Source organism: Scardinius erythrophthalmus, assembly GCF_964197995.2.
Source record: "Scardinius erythrophthalmus genome assembly, chromosome: 3".
NCBI lineage: Eukaryota > Metazoa > Chordata > Actinopteri > Cypriniformes > Leuciscidae > Scardinius > Scardinius erythrophthalmus.
In genome coordinates, this window is record NC_138223.1 from 34,884,999 (window position 1) to 34,910,821 (window position 25,823).

The window sequence follows — 25,823 nt, forward strand, 5'->3', positions numbered from 1 at the left end:
GTTCCACCGGGTAAAAGCCGACCCTGGAATACAAAAGGTGTACACAGTTTTTAATGCGACCTCACTTTGCCAGAGTCGCTGTTCAATAGACAAACGATGTAGTGAAGGCAAATGGTGACTGGGACTGTCATTCTGACAAACATCTACTTTCCCGTCGCACAGAAGAAATTCACAAAGGTTTGCAACAGCATAAAAATGAGTACATTATTTTGAGTAAAATTACACAGTAAACGACGAGTAAACTTTTTAAACTTTGAACTTTGTTAAATTTTCGGTTGTACTGTCACTTTAAAGCCTACTTCCGCCCGTATGTTTGCTTTAGGAAGTACTTCCGGTCAGTCGCAGTCCCACACTGTAGGACGAGAGAATGTTCCTAGCTGGATCAGCATTGATTCTCAGCGTATCGTTTATGTTACAATGTTTAATTGTGAGACGAATGGGAGTGCAATGAACGATAGTTAGCGTAAACAGTAGCTAGCACGAGAACAGTCATCGCTAGCATTTGGACTACAAATTTGACAAAACTACAAGAAGGTTCAATAAAAACAGTGAAACGGTTTCACAACAACGATATTGAAAAGACTAATGAGAAGCTGGAGGATAAATTGCTGGTTTGTTTGTAATCACCGGAAGTAGCTAGACTAGGTTTTTCCATAGGGGTTTTCCCATCCAAATCCTCGTCATTATGTCCGAAGCCATACACTCGTTTCAGTCACAGCTATCCGGGGTCATGGAGACCGTTTTCAAAGCTGCCATGTTTGAGATCACCCGGCTCGTGGAGGACAGTTTCGTGAAGGAAGTGTCCCGCAGTCGAGAGCAGGTGGAGAGTCTCAAGAAGAGGCTCCAGTGGAGCGAGTGCAGAAGGAAGAACCAGGAGATGCGCGTCCTGAGGTGTGCAGAGTGTGGTGACAAAGCTCGTGTGTGTAACAATGAAAGAGAAGAATTGTTACCACAATCAGGTTTGTTCACTCAATTCAACTCAAACCCCATGTTGTTACTCTTTGTAATGTTCTACAAAAAGGAAATGTAATGATTTTATAATCTGTTGGAATATCATATACACTTAGTAATTAGAACAGAACAGGAATTTATTTTATGAATCATGCATGATGACATACTGGACACTTAACCCAGGTTAAACATAAATCTGGGTGTGATAGTTAAGGTGGTGGGCAATGTGACCCTAATTGGATTCAGTACAATTGACCAAAAATCACATGATGGGGAAAAAAACAATAAACATTTAACATTTAAAATCTGAATTTAGCAACTTTTTTAAAATCCAAAAGCTCGATATTATAAACAGCATTGTGACTATTTATTTAATCATTCCAAAAATGTTTTTCAACATTTTTAACAGAATAAGTAGAGCAGGAAAGCATGGTGCTAGCAACGCCAAGATCATGGGTTCGATTCCCATTGAACAGAACATGCATGAACTGTCAAAAGTGTACACCTCAATGCAGAGGAAGTTTCTTAAATATACATGTAAATACCGTTCGAGGGTAGATGAGAAACTGACATATCAGAATACATTAAAAAATATTTTTTATTTTGGCCCTGTGCAGCTGCCTTTAATTGAAAACATCATAATAGTAATATGTTTTATATGCACATTCCAAAACACATCAGTGTTGACACTTTGCAGGCATGTTCCTGAGACTAAATTAATTACATCTTCAAGGAAAATTGGTTAACCACTGGTTTTCTCCAACTCAAAGATTCAAGTTGTCAAATTGACCTGCAGCATAATATAAAGGAATAGACCATCATGTCATTCCAGACCACATGACATTTTTCTTCCGTCCCTTTAAAGACCATTAAAGGACTGTGTAATCAATGCCCTCACAGTTGCTTTCACCCTTGATGACCACATGTAGAAAATGAACGCAGTCTCAAACAGGAGAGGGTTCCAGTTGGGAACTGGGGAAGCTGTGAGTTGGAGACTGACACACATTTGGGAAAAGAGAGATTGGAAGATCAAACCAGACCCAGCAACACAACAGAGGTGAGTAGCCGAATGGATAAACCACTTTACTGATGACCTCTAACCTTGATGAGTTGCTCGTACAGCAGTGTTTCACAATGGCTGAGACCTGAAAATTCACTCTATTTTGTAAGTGCATGTTATTGATTTTATTGTGAACAATAAACCCATGCATGTAACATTAAAAAAAAAGCACTTAATTACTAACTTGATCTTCCAGTGAAACAATAGACTTCTCTCTGGTGACGTATGCTGGACTTCTCCAATAATTTAATCCCTTACAGTCGACTACAAGCTTTGATTCAGATCTGCCCCCATCCAATCATCAACTGATGACTGAATCGCTAATGTATTTCACTCCGATGTACATCACAACATGGAAGAAAAGATCTCTCACAACTTTAACATTCTGTGCATGTTCTGTCTTTGTGTTCTCTGTAGTCTGCTGGTACAGAGGACAGGAAACTGGACGGCGTGTTGAAAGAGGAGGCCCTCTACGTCACTGCTGATAATGAGGAGCTTCAGGATGGCTGGACACTAAATACTGAAGGTGTGATTTAAAGAGAGAAATTCTGTCATCTCTTATGTCGTCCCAAACCCATAAGACTTTCGCTCATCTTCGGAACACAAATGAAGATATTTTTAAATAAAGTCTGAGAGATTTCTGTCCCTCCATTGAAAGTCTATTCACTCAAAACTCTTGACGGTTCATAAAGAGATCATAATAAGCATGTGAATCGAGCAGTTTAACCCAAGTCTTCTGAAGATCGCTTAATATGACGAACAGATTTAATTCAGGCTTTTATTCACATATAAACTTCGATCAGCGAACATACGTAGAGCACTCAAATTTGGGAAATGGAAGCTCAAGTATGTTTGCTTGACGTGTGAGAACCAATGAGGTTCATCCTCGTGTGCTACACCAACACATTTGAGCTAAGAACCAGTGAGGTTTGTTGTACGCTTGAGCTTCTGTTTGCTATATTTGAGTGCTCGGTGTACGCTTGTTGATCAATGTTTCTATGCGAATAAAAGCCTAAATTAAATCTGTCTGTCATATAAAGTGATAATGTTTCTTTAGAAGACTTGGATTAAATTGGATTTATATTACGATTATGAACTGTTTTGGGTGAATAAACATTTAATGGAGGGACAGAAATCTCTCAGATTTCCTTAAAAATATCTTAATTTGTGTTACGAAGATGAACGAAAGTCTAATGGGTTTAGGAGCGACGTGAGAGTGAGTAATTGATGACAGAATAAAAATTTTGGGGTGAATTATCCCTTTAAAAATCTGATTACTGCTTTAACCCTCTGAAATCAGACTGTGTTTGAATATTACAATATTTTGGTTTTCCAGGAGCTGAGAGGATGGATTTCTCAGCTCACAGTTACAGTGAGCAAGAGCTGCAACAGATTCAGGAAGACTGGAGCTCCGGACTTGAACAGACCGCTGACAGTGAGACGTACGCAAATATCGTAGACGTTCAGGGCTTGCCATACCGAACACATTACAATGCAGAGGAGCTAGCGAGCTACAGTGTACATGAACTAGACATGGGAAACCTGGACAGTCTTGGAGGAAAAACTCAAGACACATTAGGTCATGCAGTATCGGTTGCAGTTGAGACTGATCAAAAGGACCTGGTTGAGGAAGGTGGGAGACGTTACAGCTCTTCCATTAGCGGTAAAAGAGGAAACAAAGCAGCTTTACCTGCACAAGTCAACCCCGAGACAGAAGACGTGGATAGAGACTGTATACTTATTAATGCAGATGGCCACATACAAGACACAAGCGCCCTTACGGAAGTTCACAGTGGGATTGCAGATGGGGCTGGACATAGAGGACACTCACTTTACACTGGGGACGCAGCTAGTAGTGCACTTTATAAGGGACCTGCATTGAATCACACTCTGAAGTCTAATGTTGGACAAGCATTAGGTGACAGCAGGGCTTCTGTGAAAGGCTACCCAGTCTCCCATCGAGTCGTTTCAAGTGCCGGATATACTTGTAACCAGTGCGGTAAGAAGTTCACTCAGGCCTGCAACCTAAAAGTCCACCAGCGTGTCCACCAGCGGGACGGTCTCCATTTGTGCAGCCACTGTGGGAAAGGCTACTCGTCCTTCAGCGACCTGCGTAGACACCGATGCAGCCAGAGCGGAGACAAACCCTACACCTGCACGCTTTGTGGGAACAAATTCAGTCGACTGTGGAATCTCAAGCTGCATCAACGCATTCACACGCAGGAGAAACCACACAAGTGCACTCTGTGCAGTAAGAGCTTTACCCGGGCCGACATCTTGAAAGTCCATCAACGCACCCATACAGGAGAAAGACCGTACTGCTGTGGTATCTGTGGACTGAGCTTCAAACGAATGGACCATCTCAGGTCACATCATCGCAAACATAGTGCTGACCCCAATAATCAATGACGAAAATATTCACCTCACAACCTTACCGAGTTGACTTTTAAATTGTTGGAAGGCCATAAATCCTGACCGGACTTGTTTCCCATAAAACGTTACACTGTTACTGTAGAACCTCCCGTTGTAGTCATTATGTTTTCTGTATAATTTAATTTGGTTTTTGTAAAGGCGGGCGGACACTGTGAGATTTTGCACGTCGCGTACATCATTGCACACATTATGAGTCAGTTAACCTGATTAAAAACAGCTGGGGCACGGCGAGCTGGCGGCAATCACATGAGCATTCGCGCAAAACATGGAGACTGGAGCTTTCAATGTTGCTGCTGTAGATTTGTATTGAAAAAAGAAAGAGAATAAAAAGAGAAGTGTGCAAATGATTTTGTGAAAAGCAGAGAAAACATCACAGTCATTCCTCTCAGCAAAAACAACTAGAGAGTATTCGTGTGTGTCAGTGTATGCGCACACTGAAGGGTTGCAGCCACTGGGCTATAATAATATTAATAGATCTAGCCTTTCTGACGTGGTTGTGTATGATTTGGCAATAGGGGACACTGGTCAACTGGACAACAAATCATTGGGAGTTCGGGAGGTGCTTGTTACGTACACGGCTTGGCTTGTAATTTCTCTCACGCAATGCGAGCCGTGACCATACAAGCATCAACGATTTCCATGCGATATCTACAGAGAGAAAAAAAAAATGTGCCCAGCTTTAAAGGGATGGTTCATCATTTACTCACCCTTATGTCATTTAAAACCTGTAAGACTTTTTCTGTGGAACATAAAAAAGATATTTTGAGAATTTGTTTTGTCCGTATAATCTGTTTGGTTTCCAGCATTCTGCAAAAATATCTTATTTTGTGTTTAGCAGAAGAAATAAAGTCATGCAGTTTTGAGGGTGAGGAAACGATGACAGAATTTAAATTTTTGATTAGACTATGCCTTTAAGTAACATTGTGGTTAATGTGGCCATCTTTGCATCTGATGTAAATATTGTATTTTCTATGCAGTGGTAAGACATTGTCACTTTCATGATCTTTAGAGTCTTATTGTCTACAAAGCTAATTTTGAAAATGTAGGTGGAGTGATTTCAGTTTATTAAAGTTTATTTTAAACTTGCCTAATGTAGTTTCAAATACACAATGTATGTCACATGCAACATCAGTCTTTTTTCCAGCTCTCTGCCTCAGCATTACACATTCAAATATCATTTTAAACATTAATTTGGTTGTCAGTTGATTTAGCTGTTTATTCCAAACACTTTGATAATAATTATGAAACATATTCTTGGCTCCTCAGAACTCATGTAAGGAATAATTGCCAACAGGCTATTGAACTAATATAGATAAGTAATGCACATATGAGATGTTAATATTGCCACAATGTGAAGAGGAACTGTAATGACCTGGAACTACTTCATAGCTGTGCATTTACTAAACAATAATTGCGCACCTTGCTTAAAATGTCTATCAACCAATCAGAATCAAGCATTTAACGGCCCCCTGGTATAAAACATTAAAACAGTTGAATATTTCTGCATGCAATGTAACTTCTTGTTATGATACTAAGGGTCTAACTAAATTTTTTTAAAGAATATTAAAATAATAATACTGAAAAGGTTAGAAAGATATTTAGCTGTGCCTGAGTTGTTATATTTTACATACTATATGTGCTATGAAACTGCACAATTTTAGTTAATGTGTATTTCGATATGGAGTATTTGCCAAGGCAACATTTTCATTAGTGTAACTTGATGTATTTTTTTAGTCCAATTTTAGCCCAACAAGGCCACCGTACAATATGTGACGTCACTAACAACAACATTATTGTCCGTTTTCTCAGACGCGCTTCCTCCTGACATGCTGAAAGAAGCAGTAGTCAAACATCTTGTAGTTCATACATTAACAAAATAAAATATGTAAAATGTACTACAGTCAGCTGGACATGACGCGACGCATTCCGCCTTTCGCCTAAAGGATATTTATTTCGGTTCGCGGTTCATAGATGTAATGAGCTCTCGATGCTAACAGTGCGAGGTTTTTATTGTAACGTTAGGGATTTGTATGATGATTGACTGGCCGTGAAAGTGTGAAGTGCCAACATTTACTGTGAATTTTGAAACCGAGTTCCCCAAAATGCTGATGTGTGGACTTGATAAGAAATAAAACATTTGAGATAGAAATCAGCATGGGTGGTCATTAATGTCATGATCACTGTTGTGTCTATGCATTCCGCACTCAATTCTTCTCTATAAGCACGAGCTCGAGTAGATCAGATACAGGATGACGGGCACGCTGGTCATCTCCTTCCAGACTCGGCTGTCTGCGGTCATGGAAACTATTCTCAAGACCACCATGTACGAGATCACCAGGTTAGTGGAGGAGAGCTTCTTGGAGCAGATGGATCGAGGCAAACGAGAGGCGGAGGTGTTAAAACGCAGGCTGATAGTGTCGGAGGCCAAGCTGAGAGAACGGGAGAGGTTTAAGAGGGTGAGGTGTGTGGACTGTGGGCGGACAGCAGTGTCCAGGAGGAGGGTCACGTTACTACACAGAGGCCCCGAAACACAGAGCAGTGAGTTGAACAAAAGTAATTTCCTCATTATGTTACACAAATGTCCAGACATATTTCAAGGGATTATGTTTCCTATTTTTTTTTATATTTCCATATTTTAATGCGTCTTGTGCCCCCCTGATTGAGAGCCAGTGATCAAGGGGTCTGTCATGGTTTTCCTGTCACATGATAACAAAATGGCTTCCTTGGTTATATCAAACCAAAATGTCAAATGGTTTAAAAATGACAAAAGTAATTTCCTTATGATAATTTCCTACAAAAGTTTCCATATTTCAAAGTATATATATATATATATATATATATATATATATATATATACTTTCCATGGTTTTCTTGTCACATGACAACAAAGTGGTTTCCTGAGTGTTGTTATGCTACACTTTCATTTAGTGGTCATGTTTTTCAAATATAAAACGAAAATGACAAAACGGTAATAAAAGAGACTGTCAGCATCTTTTCTTTTGCCATGTATTTAACAGGAATTATGAATGAACAATACTTCTACAGCATTTATTAATCTTAATGTAATTTTACATTTACTAGCACATTATTAAAACCAAAAGTTGTATTCGTTTACATTAATGAATGCACTGTGAACTAACATGAACAAACAATGAATGACTGCATTTTTATTATCTAACATTAACAAAGATTAATACATACTTTAATACATGTATTGCATGTATTTATGTATTAAACAAATTAAACCTTATTGTGAAGTGCTAGCCTACCATTTCTTTCAAGAATTAAAGCTTTTATTTTTAAATATTGAAATAAAATGTGAATTGTATTTTTAATATATTTTTGAATAATGTCACCATGAAATCAAAATTGACAATTGTTATTTTTTATGGAATATTTCAGTATTTATTATAAATGATTTATCCATGCACATAATATATATTTTTCATGTGCCCTCAAAATAACTTCCCCTTCCTCTTGCAACGACATCTTTTCTCTTCTCTGATGAAATGTTTTTCCATTTCGAGAAGCCGTTTCACTCGGATATACGTCACAATAGGCAAGAACAGACTGTTGCAACTTCCGCTTCATGCCGATTCTGATAGATCCAGACTAAAATTTGAATGTCACGTCATTGACCCATGTACCATCACTATGAAATGTTTTTGTTTAGTCAAAGTAATACACTTGGTTTAAGTCCAAAGATGTATTGGAATCTGCTGACTAGATGCTCCTCTGTGTGTGTTTTTAAGGTTTGGAACATCCACTTGTTAAGCAGGAAAATGCTTCTGACAGTAGCTGGAGGTGCAGTCCCAAGGGAAGCGCAAATCAGGAGAAGCCTTCAGCAACTCCGGAAACTAAACATAATGTGTGTATGCCATTGTTTTAATGGTAATATGTAGTGGCAGAGAAGACAAAAAGTATTTGGACAGTTTTTGGTTGCCAAAGGGCATCTGAGTGAACTTAAGGGGAACTGATATCTTACACTGGCGCTGAAAAGTTTGCAATAATTAAGATTGTTTTATGTTTTTGAAAGAAGTTTCTTCTGCTCACCAAGGATGAATTTGTTTAATCAAAAATACAGTAATATTGTGAAATATTGTTACAGTTTAAAATGACTGTTTTCTATTTTAATATATTTTAAATAAATTTTCAGCATTAGTACTCATACTTACAGTATAATGTTACAAAAGCTTTAAATACTTTGATAAATTAAATAAATGCAAATAAATGTTGCTCACTGAACTTTTTATTCAACAAGAATTTCCACAAATATGTTATGCAGCACAAACTGTTTTTCAACGTTGATAATAATATAAGAAATGTTTATTAAATACCAAATCTACATGAATGATTTATATGATCATGTGACACTGAAGACTGGAGTAATGATGCTGAAAAGTCAGCTTTTCCATCTCAGGAATAAATCAAATAATTAAATAATTTATTAAAATAGAAAAAAGTTATTTTAAATTGTAATAATATTTCACAATATTACTGTTTTTCATCATATAAATGCAGCCTTGCTGAGCATAATTTAATAAAATCTTAATTATTCCAAACTTTTGACCACAAGTGTACGTCCTCTCAAAATGTAATGAACTCTGAGAAAGGCGTTTGTTTGCACATGCCATTTGGTTTTATAATACAATAAAATTAATAGATTTAAAGTGTCCAAAATAGTTTTTTAGCAGTTTCTAATTCATGCACACTTTGTCCATGACAGGATGTTCAAGTGGGTGAGCAAAACCCTGGAGGAGAAGTGAAAGAGGAAACAACAGAGGCTAGAGACACGCAAGCTTATCTAGTAATACACTCTCAAATACACAAACAAAAAGATCCTCAGAGCCGCGTGGAAGAGACCAATGGACTCCGCAATACAGATTCTGACCACAAACCAGGTGGACCGTCCTGCACTGAAAGACCCGTGGATGAGGATGAGGTCAGACACAGAACCCCCCCAAAATGGTTTGACTCTAAAACAGACCCTTCAGCACGGTCATCTGTTTCACAGCCAGAGCCAGTCAGGACCTCAGTATCTTCAGAGTCTCCGGGTTTGAGACCCCAGGTAAGCAGCATAGACTCAGGGTCCGTTAAACAGGAGGTTATAGTGATGCTTCCACCAGACTGGGAGGAAATAGAGAGAACCAGGCCTCAGATGGTTTCTGCTCACAGCAGTGCTAAGAAGACGCCGTTGGATCCTCTCACCGTTAGACCTCAAGTACAGGAGCGAGTCTCCTATCCCGCGCCTCCCGTCAAGGTTCAGAGCCTTGCACCACAAACCGTGCAGCATCTCAGATCACCCGTTAGGAAGAACACGAAAATTGTTTTACATCCCAACGCGGTTGTGTCAGATCACAGCACCGGTGACGTAAACCGAGCGCAATCCATCTGCAAAGGCCTTCCTGCTCCAAAACCCTCCCATGTCCGTCAGTATCCTGAAGGAGCCGCTACAGGGGAAAGAAGTTTCAGCACCGTACATCCAGGGAGAAGTCTTCCGCAGATGGTCAGTGTGAGGGTTCAGGGGGACACGCGCCACCATTCGGCAAGGACGACGCACAATTGCAACCAGTGTGGGAAAGGCTTCTCTCATCTGTGTCACCTCAGAGCTCACCAACAGATCCACACAGGAGAGAGGCAGTTCTGCTGTACCATCTGCGGACGGAGTTTCACCAAACTGAGTAACCTGAAAGCGCACCGCAGGGTTCACACTGGCGAGAGACCTTACATCTGCTCAGACTGTGGGAAAAGGTTTACCCAGAAATGCAACTTGAAGAGACATCAGAGAATTCACTCTGAACTCTCACAGTCCAGTGTATGACGAGCCGTGGAGCTGCAATAGTGGTAGAATCTGTTATATTATATTAGTTGATGCTGTTTCGCTGACTGGCTTAAATTATTTTTAATATCATGCATCATACTGAAAGCTGCACTAAACCTAACTTTTCAAACATTGTTCTGAAAAATTTCTTTTGCAGTGACGTGACTGGATCACTCAGGGGAAAATGCAGATTGTATCATATTATATAAAACGCAGAGGACTTTTCCACTCCCTCTTGATGTTACAGGCTATTGAAGTAGGTGAGTTTGTCTCACAAATAAATGTTTCTTTTCACCCTAAGATCAAGAGAACATTTATGCAATTATATGTTCCTTAAAGACCTGAAAAACCTTTAAGATTGTTATTCATTATTTTTATTTCAGTGTAAATTAAATTCAACAAATACGACCATGGAATATACTTAGAATGCTACACATGCACATTCAAATTTGTATTAGGTATGTTCTGAAGATTGGGTAAGAATTGGGTCAGTAAGATATAGATTTTTTAAAGAAATTAATACTTTTTTTCAGCATGGACTCTTTAAATTGACAGTAAAGACATTTATAATGTTACAAAAGATTTCGGTTTTATATTCAAAGATTATTAAGCTGCACAACTATGTTCAACATTGACAATAATAATAATGTTTCTTGAGCTGCAGATCAGCATATTAGAATAATTCTGAAGGGTCATGTGACACTGAAGACTGGAGTAATGATGCTGAAAATTCAGCTGTGTCATCACAGGAATAAATCACATTTTAATATATATATTATAAGAGACTTAAAAAACGTTTTAAAAAAAATCTTGCAGGCACAAACCTTTGAATGGTAGGCTTAGGAGAGATGTACTTAACTCTTTAAATAACACCAATGAAAATCAGTCAATAAAATAGACTTCAGTTTCTATATGCAAACTATATTTTTTCTTTTGATTTTGGGGTGAAATATGACCCGGACATTTCACGCTTTTGAAATTTTTTCTGTTTGTTTAATGCGTTTAATTCACTTCAAATTGGAGTTTTACAAGCCTTGAATAAGATGAATACAACACAACTACTCAAGGTTATTCTGTTAAATCAGATCCCTTTGATTTGTTTGTATATTCAGATGTGTAGCATTAGCTCTTTCAAATGGTGCATATACTCACTATTGCAACAACTGTGTTTTTTTATGAGATAGCCAGTAAACTTTGCTGAACAAATTGATGTGCATATGCTGCTGTGGGCTAAAATGGTTACATGTTCACATTTAGATGTCAATGCAGATGTTTTAGGTTCAAACCTATGCAGGGGTTTTCAGATGACTATTTTAAAATGTAGTGACATGTGGTATGGCTCCAGTATTCTTTAGAGTGTATACAAAGAGTGACAGTATAGCTGGAACATTCACGCTACCATCCCATCTTTTTTCAGTTGACTATCTTTTGCTGATTAAATGCCACACACTGTGTTGAGTTACACACTGATTAAACTCTTCCAGTAATGCATGCAAACAGACTATTGGTGATTCAGGCACACCACAGTAAGCCATGTACGTTACAGCTCAATGACTGTAATTCAAATTACTTTCTTCTTCTTTTTTCTGTGAAAATGACAAATAATGATGTTACATTTGAAATGGACCAAAAGTGCAGGATGTTCATGTCTCTATTTTATTCATATATATGTTGTTTTGTAATGTTTATGTCAACAAAATTAAATAGTTCTCCAGCTCTTTGGTAGAGTACTAACAAACAGTATTTACATGTGTTTTGTGTTCTCATTTCCCCCCCTTTTTTAAAAAAAATTATTATAACTGGCACATTTTCACTTTAAAGTAATAATCTGTGATTACAGCACACAATGAAACAAAACTTTAGGCCTGTGTAGGGCAAAGATGTGGTACTTTTTTACTGTTTCTTAAAAAAATAAACAGAAGTAAAACTGATACACTACACTATCTAGATAATATCTAAACAATATCCTAACAACTATTTCTGTCAGCCATAGAAATATGACTTTTCAAAAAACATTGGTCCAGTGAAACAACTTGTCCTACATCACAGTTAAAGGGATAGTTCACTTTGAAATTAAATTTTGGTATGTTTTAGCTTACCTCAAGGGCATCCAAGATGTAGGTGTCTTTTTTTCCGCAGTAGTTTAAATTTTTATATTTTTAGGTCAAACCGTTCTTGTCTGTCAGTCATATAATGCAGGTCTATGGTCACGGTCTCAAAGAGCATGCACAGAGTCCAAATTAAAACAATTCCCCATCGTCCAAATTAAACAATTCCCCATCGTAAGTACACATTGATGGCTTAAGACACGAAACGAGCGGTTTGTGTGAGAAAACGAACAGTATTTATATCGTTTTTACCTCTTGTAACACAGCCACATCCAAGTGATCTGGTGCAGACTGGTGCATAGATATATACATTAGATGTCGCCTTGGCTACGACAGTTCATTGGAATGAATGTCTTTAATGCGACATCTAGTGTATATATATCTATGCACCAGTCTGCGTACACGTCACACACCAGGATGCGCCCGCGCCCTCAGATCACTTGGACGTGGCTGTGTTACAAGAGGTAAAAACGATATAAATACTGTTCGTTTTCTGCCATCAATGTGTACTTACGATGGGGAATTGTTTAATTTGGACTCTGTGCATGCTCTTTGAGATAGTGACCATAGACCTGCATGATATGACTGACAGACAAGAACGGTTTGACCTAAAAATATCCAAATTTAAACTACTGCGGAAAAAAAGACACCTATATCTTGGATGCCCTTGAGGTAAGCTAAAACATACCAAAATTTAATTTCAAAGTGAACTATCCCTTTAACCCTCTAGTGGTCTTCAGTCATTTTTGACTGAAAAATTTGTTTACTTTTTAAATTTAAAAAAAAAAAAAGTCTTCATCTGAATGGTACAAAACCTGGTGACTTTTGTGGCGCTTGAACAACAAAAAGAAAAGAAAAATAATAGAGATAATTAGAAATGTCTAAACAGTCTTTACAAAAATAGTCGCACTTGTGATAAAAAAATGCCACCATAGGAAATGAATGGGAAATACAAAAATAAACAAAAATACAAAGCAGTTTTTTATTGTGGTTCAATCTACAAATTATCCATGACGAAATAGTCTTTCATCTTAATGGGGTGTAACATTATATCGTCACAATATATCACAATACTAAATGCATCAGTATGTATTGTGTATAAGTCACCCAAAATTAATATTTCTAATAGAGTTTTAGTGTCAGTACTACATTAAACTACTATACATAATGTTGAATATAATGTATAATAATGCAATGGGGGAATATTTGTGGGTCCTGATAATGCCAAATGTCTTTTGTTTCCAGTAAAAAGTGGCAGACATTATTTTAAATGTGTCTAGCCAGTGACAGATTGTTATGCATGTTCGTCTAAAATTATTCTGTATTTTCAACTTCAGAATCATCAATATTTTTATTCTGATGTCACCATTGTCCTGTGCATTGGGTTTCTGCACTAAGTCCAAGCCTATTCATTTCCACTCCCAATGTAAAACCAAATTACCATATGTCTTTGAGTATCGCAATAATATGGTATTGTGAGTTCAGTATCGTGATATGTATTGAATCGTGACATGAGGGTATCGTTACACCCCTATTACATAATAATGTCTGAAAATACAAATATTTATATAAGGCTACACAAGCATCTTGTGATTGGCATTTGTGATTTTCTTTATTTCTTCCTCCAGCTGGCATCAATCTGCCTTCTAAGCTTTGGATTTTATATACCTTTGTACTGTAACTCTGTATTATTTGAAAACAATATGAAATATTTGTTCTAATATTTCTATTTTTTTTTTTTAATGGAAATGGTGGAAAATCTAGAGGCGAATAATGTCTAGTACTATTAAACATAATACAAAGTACTAAAGAAAAAGTATTATTAAAAAATATCTAGTACATTAATTTCATTTAAAATCAAACGTTACACTTGGTCAGTTTATAATTTCCAATAAATACTGCAATATTCCATAAAAATTTCCATTCAATTTTGGTGACTTTAATTACAGTAGACTAAAATAGAATAATGTCTCTTCATTGACTAATGAAGAGCCATTTAAATTCCTTATAGCAGGTAATCATAAAATAATAATAATAAAATATAATAATTTGCCCCCAGTTTCACAAACAAATGTCCTAGACTAAAATTCATGTTTGAGCTGTTTTGACTCAAAGCAACTTGTCTTGCATTGACCTGAAGATCAAGGCAAATTTGGTTTCTCATCGCCCCTTTAAAACATGTCAGTGCCATTGTTTTGTCTCAGGAAGAATGCACAGCAGTAACGTGTTTTTCTAAGGCACGTTTATAAAAGCTAATGTCCTTATTGAATTAAGGCCTAATTCTGGCTTAATCCAAGCCCTGTCTGTGAATCCGGGCCATAACATTTTACACAAAAATAAATGTGGTTCCTTCATGTAACATAGGATGAGTGGCATCTTCCAGTCCACTGGAGGGCAGTAACAGGAAACCTTCAACATTTTCCGCATCCGCTTAAGACGACTGTCAACTAAACGGTGATATTACTGCAGTAATAACGTATCTATTCACGTTATTTCGCTGTTTCCTCTGAGAAATCCGCCGTGCGAGGATCGTTTTTATAAGGTATTTACCTCCTGAATAGTGTGACTGTTATTATTTGCCTTTGTCCAGTTCATTTCTTTTACTTTTTACACAAAAGGCCCGAAGAGAGGGTGACTAGGGAGCTTATTTTCTATAGAAAACCAAGTGAATATAATAATATACAAATATACACGCATTTCTAATAACATAGTGTTGGTAGTGTGGCCTTAATAATGTGATTGTATGCTGTATCATGCACGTGGCTGCACAAACAACAATAACAAATCGCCCACCTGGTGACAGAAACGGGAGACGAAAATGTTTTGTTTTTGTTTTCGAACACGCAAACATGGTTTTTAGCTGGTCGTGATTGCAGTTATAACACATTTCTTTATTTTATACCTTTATTATTTATTTAACACAAGTCCTTATGCCTTTTCAGGGTGATTATTTTCATCGCATCGAGGCGTCCTCAAGGCGACAGCAGGACGATGTCGGAAGCCCTCTTCCTCACATTCCAGTCTCAGCTCTCCGTTGTCATGGAGACCGTCCTCAAATCAGCCATGTTTGAAATAACCAGGCTGGTGGAAGACAGCTTCCTCGAGGAAGTGGGTCATCGTAAACAAGAGGTGGAAGTATTGAAACGAAGGCTGCAGTTGTCTGAGAGTAAACTGAGGGAGAGGGAGAGGGAATGGGAACGGGGGAGGAAGATAAGGTGCTCTGACTGCGGCCGGACAGGAGATTCCAGCAGCAGAGATGAGAGCCAGCCGGTAGAGACAGTCCGGGGTGAGTTACAACTAGTGTTGTGATGGCTAACTAAAACTATTACAAATCCATCCATCCATACATTTGCCATACTGCTTATCCTCTGTATGGTCGTGGGAGGGCCGGAGCCCATCTCGGGCCGAAGGCAGACAATTTAAAACATGTTTTATTAATTAAAATAAAATGAGTTTAAGTTAAAGTAATACAATTACTAATGAAGCTCTAAAATTAAAATAGCTAAAAATCGATGAAAGCGAAATACAAAAATTAATAAAGCATAAGCATGTGACAAAATTACTAAAACATAATATAAAAAATCAAATGTAAAAATGGAAAAAAAAAAGCTAATTCAAAATATGAATAAATACTACAATAGTTTATAAATATTATTGAAATATCACTGGTTACAACATATCTAAAACTGGACCAAAGTACACACACACATATGTGTATACACTCACCTAAAGGATTATTAGGAACACCATACTAATACTGTGTTTGACCCCCTTTCGCCTTCAGAACTGCCTTAATTCTACGTGGCATTGATTCAACAAGGTGCTGAAAGCATTCTTTAGAAATGTTGGCCCATATTGATAGGATAGCATCTTGCAGTTGATGGAGATTTGTGGGATGCACATCCAGGGCACGAAGCTCCCGTTCCACCACATCCCAAAGATGCTCTATTGGGTTGAGATCTGGTGACTGTGGGGGCCATTTTAGTACAGTGAACTCATTGTCATGTTCAAGAAACCAATTTGAAATGATTTGAGCTTTGTGACATGGTGCATTATCCTGCTGGAAGTAGCCATCAGAGGATGGGTACATGGTGGTCATAAAGGGATGGACATGGGCAGAAACAATGCTCAGGTAGGCCGTGGCATTTAAACGATGCCCAATTGGCACTAAGGGGCCTAAAGTGTGCCAAGAAAACATCCCCCACACCATTACACCACCACCACCAGCCTGCACAGTGGTAAGAAGGCATGATGGATCCATGTTCTCATTCTGTTTACGCCAAATTCTGACTCTACCATCTGAATGTCTCAACAGAAATCGAGACTCATCAGACCAGGCAACATTTTTCCAGTCTTCAACTGTCCAATTTTGGTGAGCTCGTGCAAATTGTAGCCTCTTTTTCCTATTTGTAGTGGAGATGAGTGGTACCCGGTGGGGTCTTCTGCTGTTGTAGCCCATCCGCTTCAAGGTTGTGCGTGTTGTGGCTTCACAAATGCTTTGCTGCATACCTCGGTTGTAACGAGTGGTTATTTCAGTCAAAGTTGCTCTTCTATCAGCTTGAATCAGTCGGCCCATTCTCCTCTGACCTCTAGCATCAACAAGGCATTTTCGCCCACAGGACTGCCGCATACTGGATGTTTTTCCCTTTTCACACCATTCTTTGTAAACCCTAGAAATGGTTGGTCGTGAAAATCCCAGTAACTGAGCAGATTGTGAAATACTCAGACCGGCCCGTCTGGCACCAACAACCATGCCACGCTCAGAATTGCTTAAATCACCTTTCTTTCCCATTCTGACATTCAGTTTGGAGTTCAGGAGATTGTCTTGACCAGGACCACACCCCTAAATGCATTGAAGCAACTTCCACGTGATTGGTTGATTAGATAATTGCATTAATGAGAAATTGAACAGGTGTTCCTAATAATCCTTTAGGTGAGTGTGCATATATATATATATACTCCCACATACACATTCATATGTATACATATAAATATTTAATAAATGAATAATATTTGCAAACTATAACCGTGTGTAGTATTTTCTTTTCCCATTTTCACCAGCAGGAGATAATAGGTGATTTTATTAAACAATTTTATATTTGACATTAGCACAGGATGTTTAAAAGAAGATTTTAGTCCTGAGTTACAAAATACTTTCTTTACCTGCAGAATGAATGTTAAATGATGTTGTCATAAATGATCGTTGTCCTCCATTAATTGATTTCATTGCATTGAACTTACTGTTAAGAACATCAGACGTCGTCAATATATGTTCTTCATATCATTAAATACTTTTTGTGCTCTTCCTTAATGTTGTATCTGTTCTTCTGGTGCAGGAGCAAACGCCCTTTGTTTAGGCCTAAGCCTGAGAGATCAGTCTACCAATCAGCCTACATTGACAGAAGAAATGTGGAGTACAAGACAACGCCTGGAGTCTAATAAACAAACAACAACAAACTCGCACTCTAAAGAGAAGAACGATGTATACAGGCATAGTGCAAAAGAGATCATCACACCTAACTCCAGTGCACCAATTCCTCAGGATTTTCTGCAGAGGCTTCTGGGAAATTCAGCAATCCAGAGCGAGCCCGCTTGTGTCTTCAAAGCCAAAGGGAATGATTTAGACCAATCCGAAAAGGACTTTACTCTTGATAAGGAAGTAGACTCAAACCACTCGAGAGTGATACAAAGCCCTTCGGCTCAGGATGCGCACGAGGATTTGCCATCGTCTTCACCAAACGATAGAGTCAAATCAGAGACAGAGCTGGATCTTCTACCTGTCAAGGAAGAGGAAGAGATGGTTCCAGTGTGGGATAGCGTCAACAGAGATGACGGTTGCCATGCAGAAATGTCTGATCCGAGTCAGGGAGAGCTCAGAGGATCTTGTGATCAGGAGGAGATACAGGTAGAAAGCTTTCCAGGTCTAAACTCTCTCGACATGCCAGACGCCACCTCATATTTCACACCTTATTCAGTGAACACATTGGCACATCAAGGTATTAGGGCACAATATAATCATTTATGCACGACAGAGCTGATGCTATCTAGCGTACCAGAGAGGTCAAATTCATTTGTCAAACCAGAAAATGAACAAAGTTATCCTGGTTCAGAAAGTTCTGTCCGCTATTCTCACAATGATGTTTGTCCAGGCGAGAAAACAGTCAGTCACGCGCAATACCCAAAGTGTTTCTCCCAGGACAAACACGGGACGCCCGAACAGATCCATGAGGGAAGACCTCACCATTGCCTCCAATGTGGGAAAATGTTTGCGAGAGCATGTGACCTCAAGGCTCATGCGCAGATCCACAAGGGCAAGAAACCTCTGAGCTGTTCGCTGTGCGAGCAGACGTTTGCGTACAACTTCGAGCTCAAGGTTCACCAGCGAAACCACTCAGGAGAGCGACCTCACGTCTGTCCGCACTGCGGCAAGGCCTTCGCTCGGATGAGCAACTTCAGGCAGCATCAGAACATCCACACGCGGGAGAAACTCTTCAGCTGCACCCAGTGCGGGATGCGATTCAATCGAGCCACCAACCTGCGAGTTCATATCAGACGGCACAGCCACGCTGGGAAGTCTTGCAATTGCCCTTATTGCGGAAAGAGCTATCTGAATCCCAGGCAAATGAAGACTCATTTATTGAAAGCCCATGGGAGAGGAGGGAAATAAATAGGCTATATCTAATTTGGTCTGCACTGTTAGAACTCAAGAAGACCTCAAAGGACCCGCTGTCCCATCATTGCCACCTTAAAGACAACTGAACAGGACCTGGACAAATTGTTATGCATGGAATCATTTTAAACTATACTGCATTACAGAAAGACAAGGAAACTTAGGTTTCCTTATAGATCTAATACATGCATAATATAGAAATTGAAATGACAGATTTACTCCCAAAGGAATTTTGCTGTGGTGCGATTAATGTGTAATAGCTGGTATTGAATATGTATTTGATGTTTTGATGTATTCCCTCCAACAACAGTAAAGATGCAGTATGATGCAGCATATCCTCTCTCCTGAGAATGTTTGTGGATCTTTTTAACTTAAGAATTTATAATTTCACTAAAAAGATACCCCGGCCTTCACTTAAATTGTGTCGTGTCCATGTCGTTTCAACTTTCATGGCATTTTGTTGGAAAAAGTAAATGAACCATCAGATGTAGCGACTGGTAACACCTCTATCTCACCTCAGCAAGTCGGTTAGTCCAAAAATGCTCCATTTCCTTTACTTTAGACTTCCATTCAGACTTCAAGTCTTCTTTTCAGTGTTTTCTATTTTGTATTTATTTGCTGTGGATTTGATGAACACTGATGTTGGACAATGCAAGACTTCCTCCTCCTTAGCCATTTCCACAAGAGTTCTGTGATCTCCTGCAGCATTCTGTCTTGATGCCTGCCTCTCCTGGAGTGATTGTAATCGGACAACCATTAACCCCGACATACAGGTCATTATCTGATGGACTTGTATACTTTTTCCCAACAAAATCAGTAAATTATTCTAGCAAGATTTGTTCAGAATATTTAATTTGATATTTGTCATTTGATACTTTTTATTGTTCCTTCTGACTTTGTAAACTAATGCAAGACTGCAGATATTTCAGACAGACATTCAGCACTCCATATGAAATATAACTTCAAATGAAATTTGTGTTGCAGACTTCACTTCATGTCTATTATGATAAACAAGCACACTACATACAGAACACAAACAGAATTAACTAATATTAACTGTTTATGAGCAGAATATTGTGTAGAAATGCTTCTAAATGCATCCAAACTGTGGTTTGCTAATTTGTTGTTGTGTGTGTTTTAGATTGGCCAAAGGTTTGCAGAACACCCTTCCACAGAACAAGGAAATTCACTCCCCGTAAACAGGCAAAGAACATTCAGCGTAAGAAATTATACAGAATGAATTTGAAATCATTTTTAGGCTTTTGAATGCTCATCAATTGACCGAGTTTATTTGTTTCTTGTGTCTTCAACAGATTGTGGCCAGGGAGATCCTGACTCAGTTTCAGGTGTGGCAGAAGGCTTGTTATAGCAGGAACATTGATTGGGGTCCGATTACAACGAAGGTTCAGTTCTCTTCATTTGATCGATTTCGATGAATGAAATGTATGCAGAAAAGGGCATGTTTTCAGAGAGTGATTTTACATCTTAGTTGTTTACACTTGAACAGATCATATCGGCACTGCCGCAGTTGTATGGGCGGGAGGCAGAGGTGATCGTAAGATGCACTAAGATGCTACACAACCGCAGGGATTACCTTCGAAGGAGAGCAAAGGTTAGACAGAGTTCATAGGTTTAAAAATTTAATCTCATCATTTCATAACCTTATTGCTTGTATGATGATGAATCATATGGCACATAATTGTGTGAATGAAGGCAATTTTCTATAGGGCTTCACAATTTATCTGTATGATAAACAAATAACATTATATTGCTTATCATGGATGAAAGCAAATTATTGTAACATTTGTCAACTAAAAAAATATCAAAAGACAAAAAACGTTTAAAATTTACATTATATGTTTAACATAACACATTTAGATTAGTAAAATAATATGAATAATTAAAGCTACACTGTGTGATTTTTACCCCCATCTAGCGGTGAAATTGTATATGACTACCCAGTGAATATTAGTTTCAGTTCCTCTCAATTCCGAGGGCGTTTTAACTCCTACGGTGGCCGCATTATTCCAAGATTAACATGGCTTCCAGTTATCGACTTCGTCCATGACAATAATAAACAATACGTCTAAAATGAATAAAACTACAGGACAGATGTCAGGAGGTAAACGTCACCCTTGGAATCGGCTATCCCAGCATAATCAGATTAGGCTAACGTTACAATGTGTACAAAGTAAAAGCAATTAAAAATAACAAATTTACAGTGTCCTTTTTTTTATATAGCTTAAAAAATTGCGCCTTTAAAACTATTCATCACCTGTGATCCGTCGCAACACAGATTTATGTTACAAGGTAAACAATACTTTTTCACCATTGACGCGAGGATGAAGTTATACTAGAGGTCGTTCTGGGGTTATGCACAACCATGCTATGGTTAGACAAGCAACTATAAAACTTCGAATTTACACAAATGAATTACATCAGGCTGAATTACCTGTCGAGAAGAAAGCAGGCAACCTCGGCGTCCGTTTTAAAATCTTTTCTCCTCATGAGCTCTTTCCATCTGGGAAAAGTTACTCCAATATTGATTATGGTCTTGCTGATTTGTCTGTCGCGTTGACGTTTTAATTCTCTCTTTCAAATGTGAGTACACACACACACACACACACACACACACACCACACTATCTTTCAAATCTACCGGCACTCGCAAGCTCGCGAGTAATCTCCCCCTCGCATTCGTCACGGTGTCACTGAGTGAAAAACGCAAAAGGCGAAGCTTGAATTTACAGGCATGACATGTCCCTCTTTGGCTAATGTAGTTTCAAGATGGAGGGGCAACATGGCGACCGACATTCGAACCCCTCACCCGTATGTACTTTCAATGGCAGATTATAAACTTAAGAGAATACTTTATTACTTGAAAGAAGTAAATATACATTAATGAGCACATATATTTTTGAAAGAACTAAGTGTTTTTTGCTAAGAATCAACTAAAAAAGTTACACAGTGTAGCTTTAAAGGAGAACTCCGGTCAGTTTTAACATTGAGCTAATTTTTTTGTACATTTGGAGTGCTGTCAGTACAGAGAACAACGACAAAAATCGGTGTTGCTTACACCGTGTTATCCTCTTTTTAAAATTTGCACCCTGTTGACTTCAATGGGGCAATATTTAAACCTGCTTTTAGCCTCTTAACATCCTTGATGTGTCATTACAAGTGCACAGGTCATGTGAGTGATTCCTTCAGAGTGAACACGGTGAATCTGACTGCAGTAGATGTGAAAGATAGGGATAAAAATGATGTTTATTCAGCCAGCGCAAATACCTGTATTTACATCCTGTTTTCGGTCGAAGTCCATAGTAATCGATTGTCGAGTTCACGCGCATTGGTTTAGTTACCTATGATCACGCGCGTGAACTCGACAATCGATTACTATGGACTTCGACCGAAAACAGGATGTAAATACAGGTATTTGCGCTGGCTGAATAAACATCATTTTTATCCCTATCTTTCACATCTACTGCAGTCAGATTGACCCGCGTTCACTCCGAAGGAATCACTCACATGACCTGTGCACTTGTAATGACACATCAAGGATGTTAAGAGGCTAAAAGCAGGTTTAAAACTTGCCCCATTGAAGTCAACAGGGTGCAAATTTTAAAAAGAGAATTCACACGGTGTAGGCAACACCGATTTTTGTCATTGTTCTCTGTATTGACAGCACTCCAAATGTACAAAAAAATGAGCTCAATGTAAAAATTGACCGGAGTTCTCCTTTAAGAAATGTATTTGCATAGGTGTTCTGAAAATAATATAATATATATTTTATAATATAAAATTATTATAAGACAGAAACGTTTCACAGGAACAAGCACATTCACTCCTCTTATCTTGTTAACACTTTCACAAATGTCTTTTAAATCTAAGAGGCGTGTCGGACTGTCTGTTTTTGTTATGGTTTGTGTGATCCCGCCTACTGCCAGTTTAACCAATAGTATTTTGACTCCCTGGGTTGCCAGTTGGCACTTAGCGGACAACAAAGCAGTCATTGACGTAAGCAAACGAACTGGGTTTCGCAGATTCTACATGAAATAAAAAGTATTGCCATCCATCTTAAAAGCTCTATAAGGCATATTTAAATGCATATACATTAGCTGATCAACAGCTCTTCGCCTTCCATTGTAAATTGCACTTGCTCCTTTTGCATGTCTTTAATCTGGCAACCCGCGTGAGCGTTGAGCCTGAGGAGGAGGGTGCGGGGAAAATATCTCCATATTTTGAATTTGGACTGCAGTACCCATTTCAACCACTATCTGTCAATTTACATACTGCACCTTTAAATATTGTCAACATAATTATCACTGCCTGACTGTTAGAGAGGGTTTTCAGTCTCTGTAGCACAATGACGTAGTTCATATAATCCACTACATAGTGAATTTGGTTGACATAGTCAAGGTTTTTAAGCAAATGCGCCATAGAGGATTTCGATGATGCACTGGATGTCTTAAATGTGCATCATTTGTCACTATACTCCATGACAAGGATGGACTCAACACCAAGAAGTGAGACCGTAAGTGAATTGAGCATAATTTATGTTGTCATTATATTGTCAATTTATTTTAATGACACTTGCATTTTACATTAGCCCTTTTGAAACGGAATCAATATTTTCCTAACATCACGCTGGGTTCTCGTGACCCCCTTATACTGCGCATGTAAGAATAATAATAATAATACATTTTAATAGGTTGTCAAGTGCAACTTTGTAGTGACAAAGTCAAGTGTCAAGCTCAAGCTGTAATCGTGATAATAACGAATTGTTAATATTCACAAAAAAATGTTGAATGAAGTTAACCATTATTTAATTGTAAATATCCATTTCTAGATGCATATAACCATCCTTAAAAAAGGAGAAATGCCCTGCATCTCTAAGTGCACTCAGTGCTGTGACGAGTATCACTGCCCCTTTTGTGAGACCTGGGTCTACAAGCCAAGAGGGTTAGGGAGCGTTGTTAACCACGTCCAGAATCATCTGAAGTTGGCCGTCCAGCTTCATGGTGTGTATAGTGCTTCCACATCCATTCAAATGATTTTGTCAAGGCATATAAATTCACACTTGTTTGACTTTTTTTTCAGATTTCACTATTATCAAGTGTAACTTAAAATGCAGGGAAATTTCACATTTTCATTGCTGCTACTGCTCTGCCACCATTCAGCGGAAAGCACAATTACAGATTCATCTCTCAAACTGCATCCAGAAGGTAACAGCTGAGGAGGAGTTTGAAGAAAACTGCTCACTTGATGGAAGTCCTAAACATGAGTAGTTTTTTGTTATTATTGTATTCTCTTTTATTTTCACTAGTTCTTAGATTGTTTCGCAAGTTATTAGTTCCCTGTTGGTTACAGGTTATTCGGAATTGTAGTATTTGATGGATGAAGCTCTATGGAAATAAACATTTATTAAAAAAGTATCTGCTTGTTCTTTCAGAACTGTGAAGTGCTGTGTAAGATTTGAAACATCTATATTTACTACACTTATTTTTCATTTCATTTACACAATAATGATTAAAAGCTTAGCATTTGACATGGTTATATCCATGGATTTCTTCAATAACCTGATCCACAATTTTTCCCGTCCATATAAGTAATGCAATGTCTTGACGAGCATGGTCTTGTGGAGATAAAATTCTAAATATTGCATATTAAACATTTTATATAAACACCGAACACATGAAAGTTCTGACAAACTTTCAGTACTCAAAAACATCTGGTTGAATTTAAAAACAGCTTGACTTATAACATTACTTGACCGGTTGCTTATGTAACAGCTTTATAAACTGTTAAAAATACAAAATATTAAAATGTGTGCATAAAAGCATTGCCAAAATCCATGATGGTAGTGGGTTATATTTACAAGTAACTATACGTCATCATGCTACAGACTGCAGCAAGAAGAGTATAAGTGCTGGGTTTTTTTTAGCTTTCTATTCATCAAAAAAAAATTCACAAAAAATTAAGCAGCAAAATGTTTTCAACCTTGATCATAATAATCCTTCTTCAGCACCCACTCAGGATATTAGAATGATTTCTGAATTATCATGTTTTCTGAATGCTTTCTGAATGATCACGTGATCATTTTATGAAAATAGAAATAAAGCCATTTTAAATTGTACTAATATACTGCAAAATGCAGCCTTGGTGAAAACATTCAAATTGCTTTCAAAAACACTTAAAAACTCTTACCAACCCCAAACTTTTGGACATTAGTGTACATTCAGTAAAGACAGACAGTATATTTGCTGCTAAGAGCTGCATCAGCTCTTTTATTTCATTAGTCATTTAAATAGGAAAATGGTGCTTGATTACACTTTTCAAGTCAACAGGGCCATTTGGGTCTTTTAACACCCACTGTGAAATGTGGCCTGACTTGCTCTTATTCTTGCATGTGTAAATGAAGCATACAACTGAAAATCTGCTAGAGTGAAACTGCTTTTGTCTGTTGACCAAACAGACTCTTCGCACATTACTGTAAAGCAGACAAAACGGAGCGATGCATTTTCTGTTTTATAATCACAGCTTTGTGGTGTAATACAAAGCCATTATTGCAAGCTTTACATTTCCCAGTTGCAAATGTTAAATTTGAAAATAAAATGATGTGAAACAGTATTTTAAGATGTTCTCTCTTTTTTTTGCTGCAGGAAACAGCTGTGGAAAGAAATCTTTTACCTATGGGTCAGAGATATCTTGTACAACTTCAAAGAGGTGATGTTCAAAATGTACAATTTTGAATAAAATATAGTTATGTGTGACATTGTGCTCT

The 25,823-nt window shown here is 38.0% G+C and overlaps 3 protein-coding genes across 9 annotated transcripts; all 3 read left to right on the forward strand.

Annotated features, from left to right (window-relative positions):
• Positions 1-85: 85 nt before the first annotated feature.
• LOC308687596 (uncharacterized protein) lies at positions 86-5,568 on the forward strand. Its single transcript, XM_081360250.1, has 4 exons — positions 86-959; positions 1,881-2,008; positions 2,429-2,537; positions 3,348-5,568. The coding sequence occupies exons 1-4, from the start codon at positions 686-688 to the stop codon at positions 4,418-4,420; spliced, it is 1,584 nt and encodes a 527-aa protein (XP_081216376.1). The 5' UTR covers positions 86-685; the 3' UTR covers positions 4,421-5,568.
• A 653-nt stretch (positions 5,569-6,221) lies between these two features.
• Positions 6,222-12,007, forward strand: LOC308687598 (uncharacterized protein). 2 transcript variants are annotated; one of them, XM_081360253.1, is made up of 4 exons: positions 6,228-6,982; positions 8,197-8,312; positions 9,171-10,288; positions 10,423-12,007. In XM_081360253.1, exons 1-3 carry the CDS (start codon positions 6,694-6,696, stop codon positions 10,263-10,265), a joined length of 1,500 nt encoding a protein of 499 aa, XP_081216379.1. In that variant the 5' UTR covers positions 6,228-6,693; the 3' UTR covers positions 10,266-10,288; positions 10,423-12,007. The 2 variants fall into 2 exon arrangements, with proteins under 2 accessions (XP_081216378.1, XP_081216379.1); XM_081360252.1 differs by having other exon boundaries at positions 6,222-6,982; positions 9,171-12,006.
• LOC308687594 (uncharacterized protein) lies at positions 10,452-25,811 on the forward strand. 6 transcript variants are annotated; one of them, XR_014029757.1, is made up of 8 exons: positions 10,452-10,525; positions 15,316-15,659; positions 17,710-19,816; positions 20,185-20,262; positions 20,357-20,446; positions 20,551-20,655; positions 23,889-24,060; positions 24,140-24,560. XR_014029757.1 is itself a non-coding variant. In XM_081360247.1 (8 exons), the coding sequence occupies exons 2-8, from the start codon at positions 15,365-15,367 to the stop codon at positions 24,325-24,327; spliced, it is 1,497 nt and encodes a 498-aa protein (XP_081216373.1). In that variant the 5' UTR covers positions 14,760-14,915; positions 15,316-15,364; the 3' UTR covers positions 24,328-24,560. The 6 variants fall into 6 exon arrangements, 2 of the variants coding, with proteins under 2 accessions (XP_081216374.1, XP_081216373.1); XR_014029759.1 differs by lacking the exon at positions 10,452-10,525 and adding an exon at positions 14,760-14,915; XM_081360247.1 differs by lacking the exon at positions 10,452-10,525 and adding an exon at positions 14,760-14,915 and having other exon boundaries at positions 17,710-18,278.
• Positions 25,812-25,823: the final 12 nt, after the last annotated feature.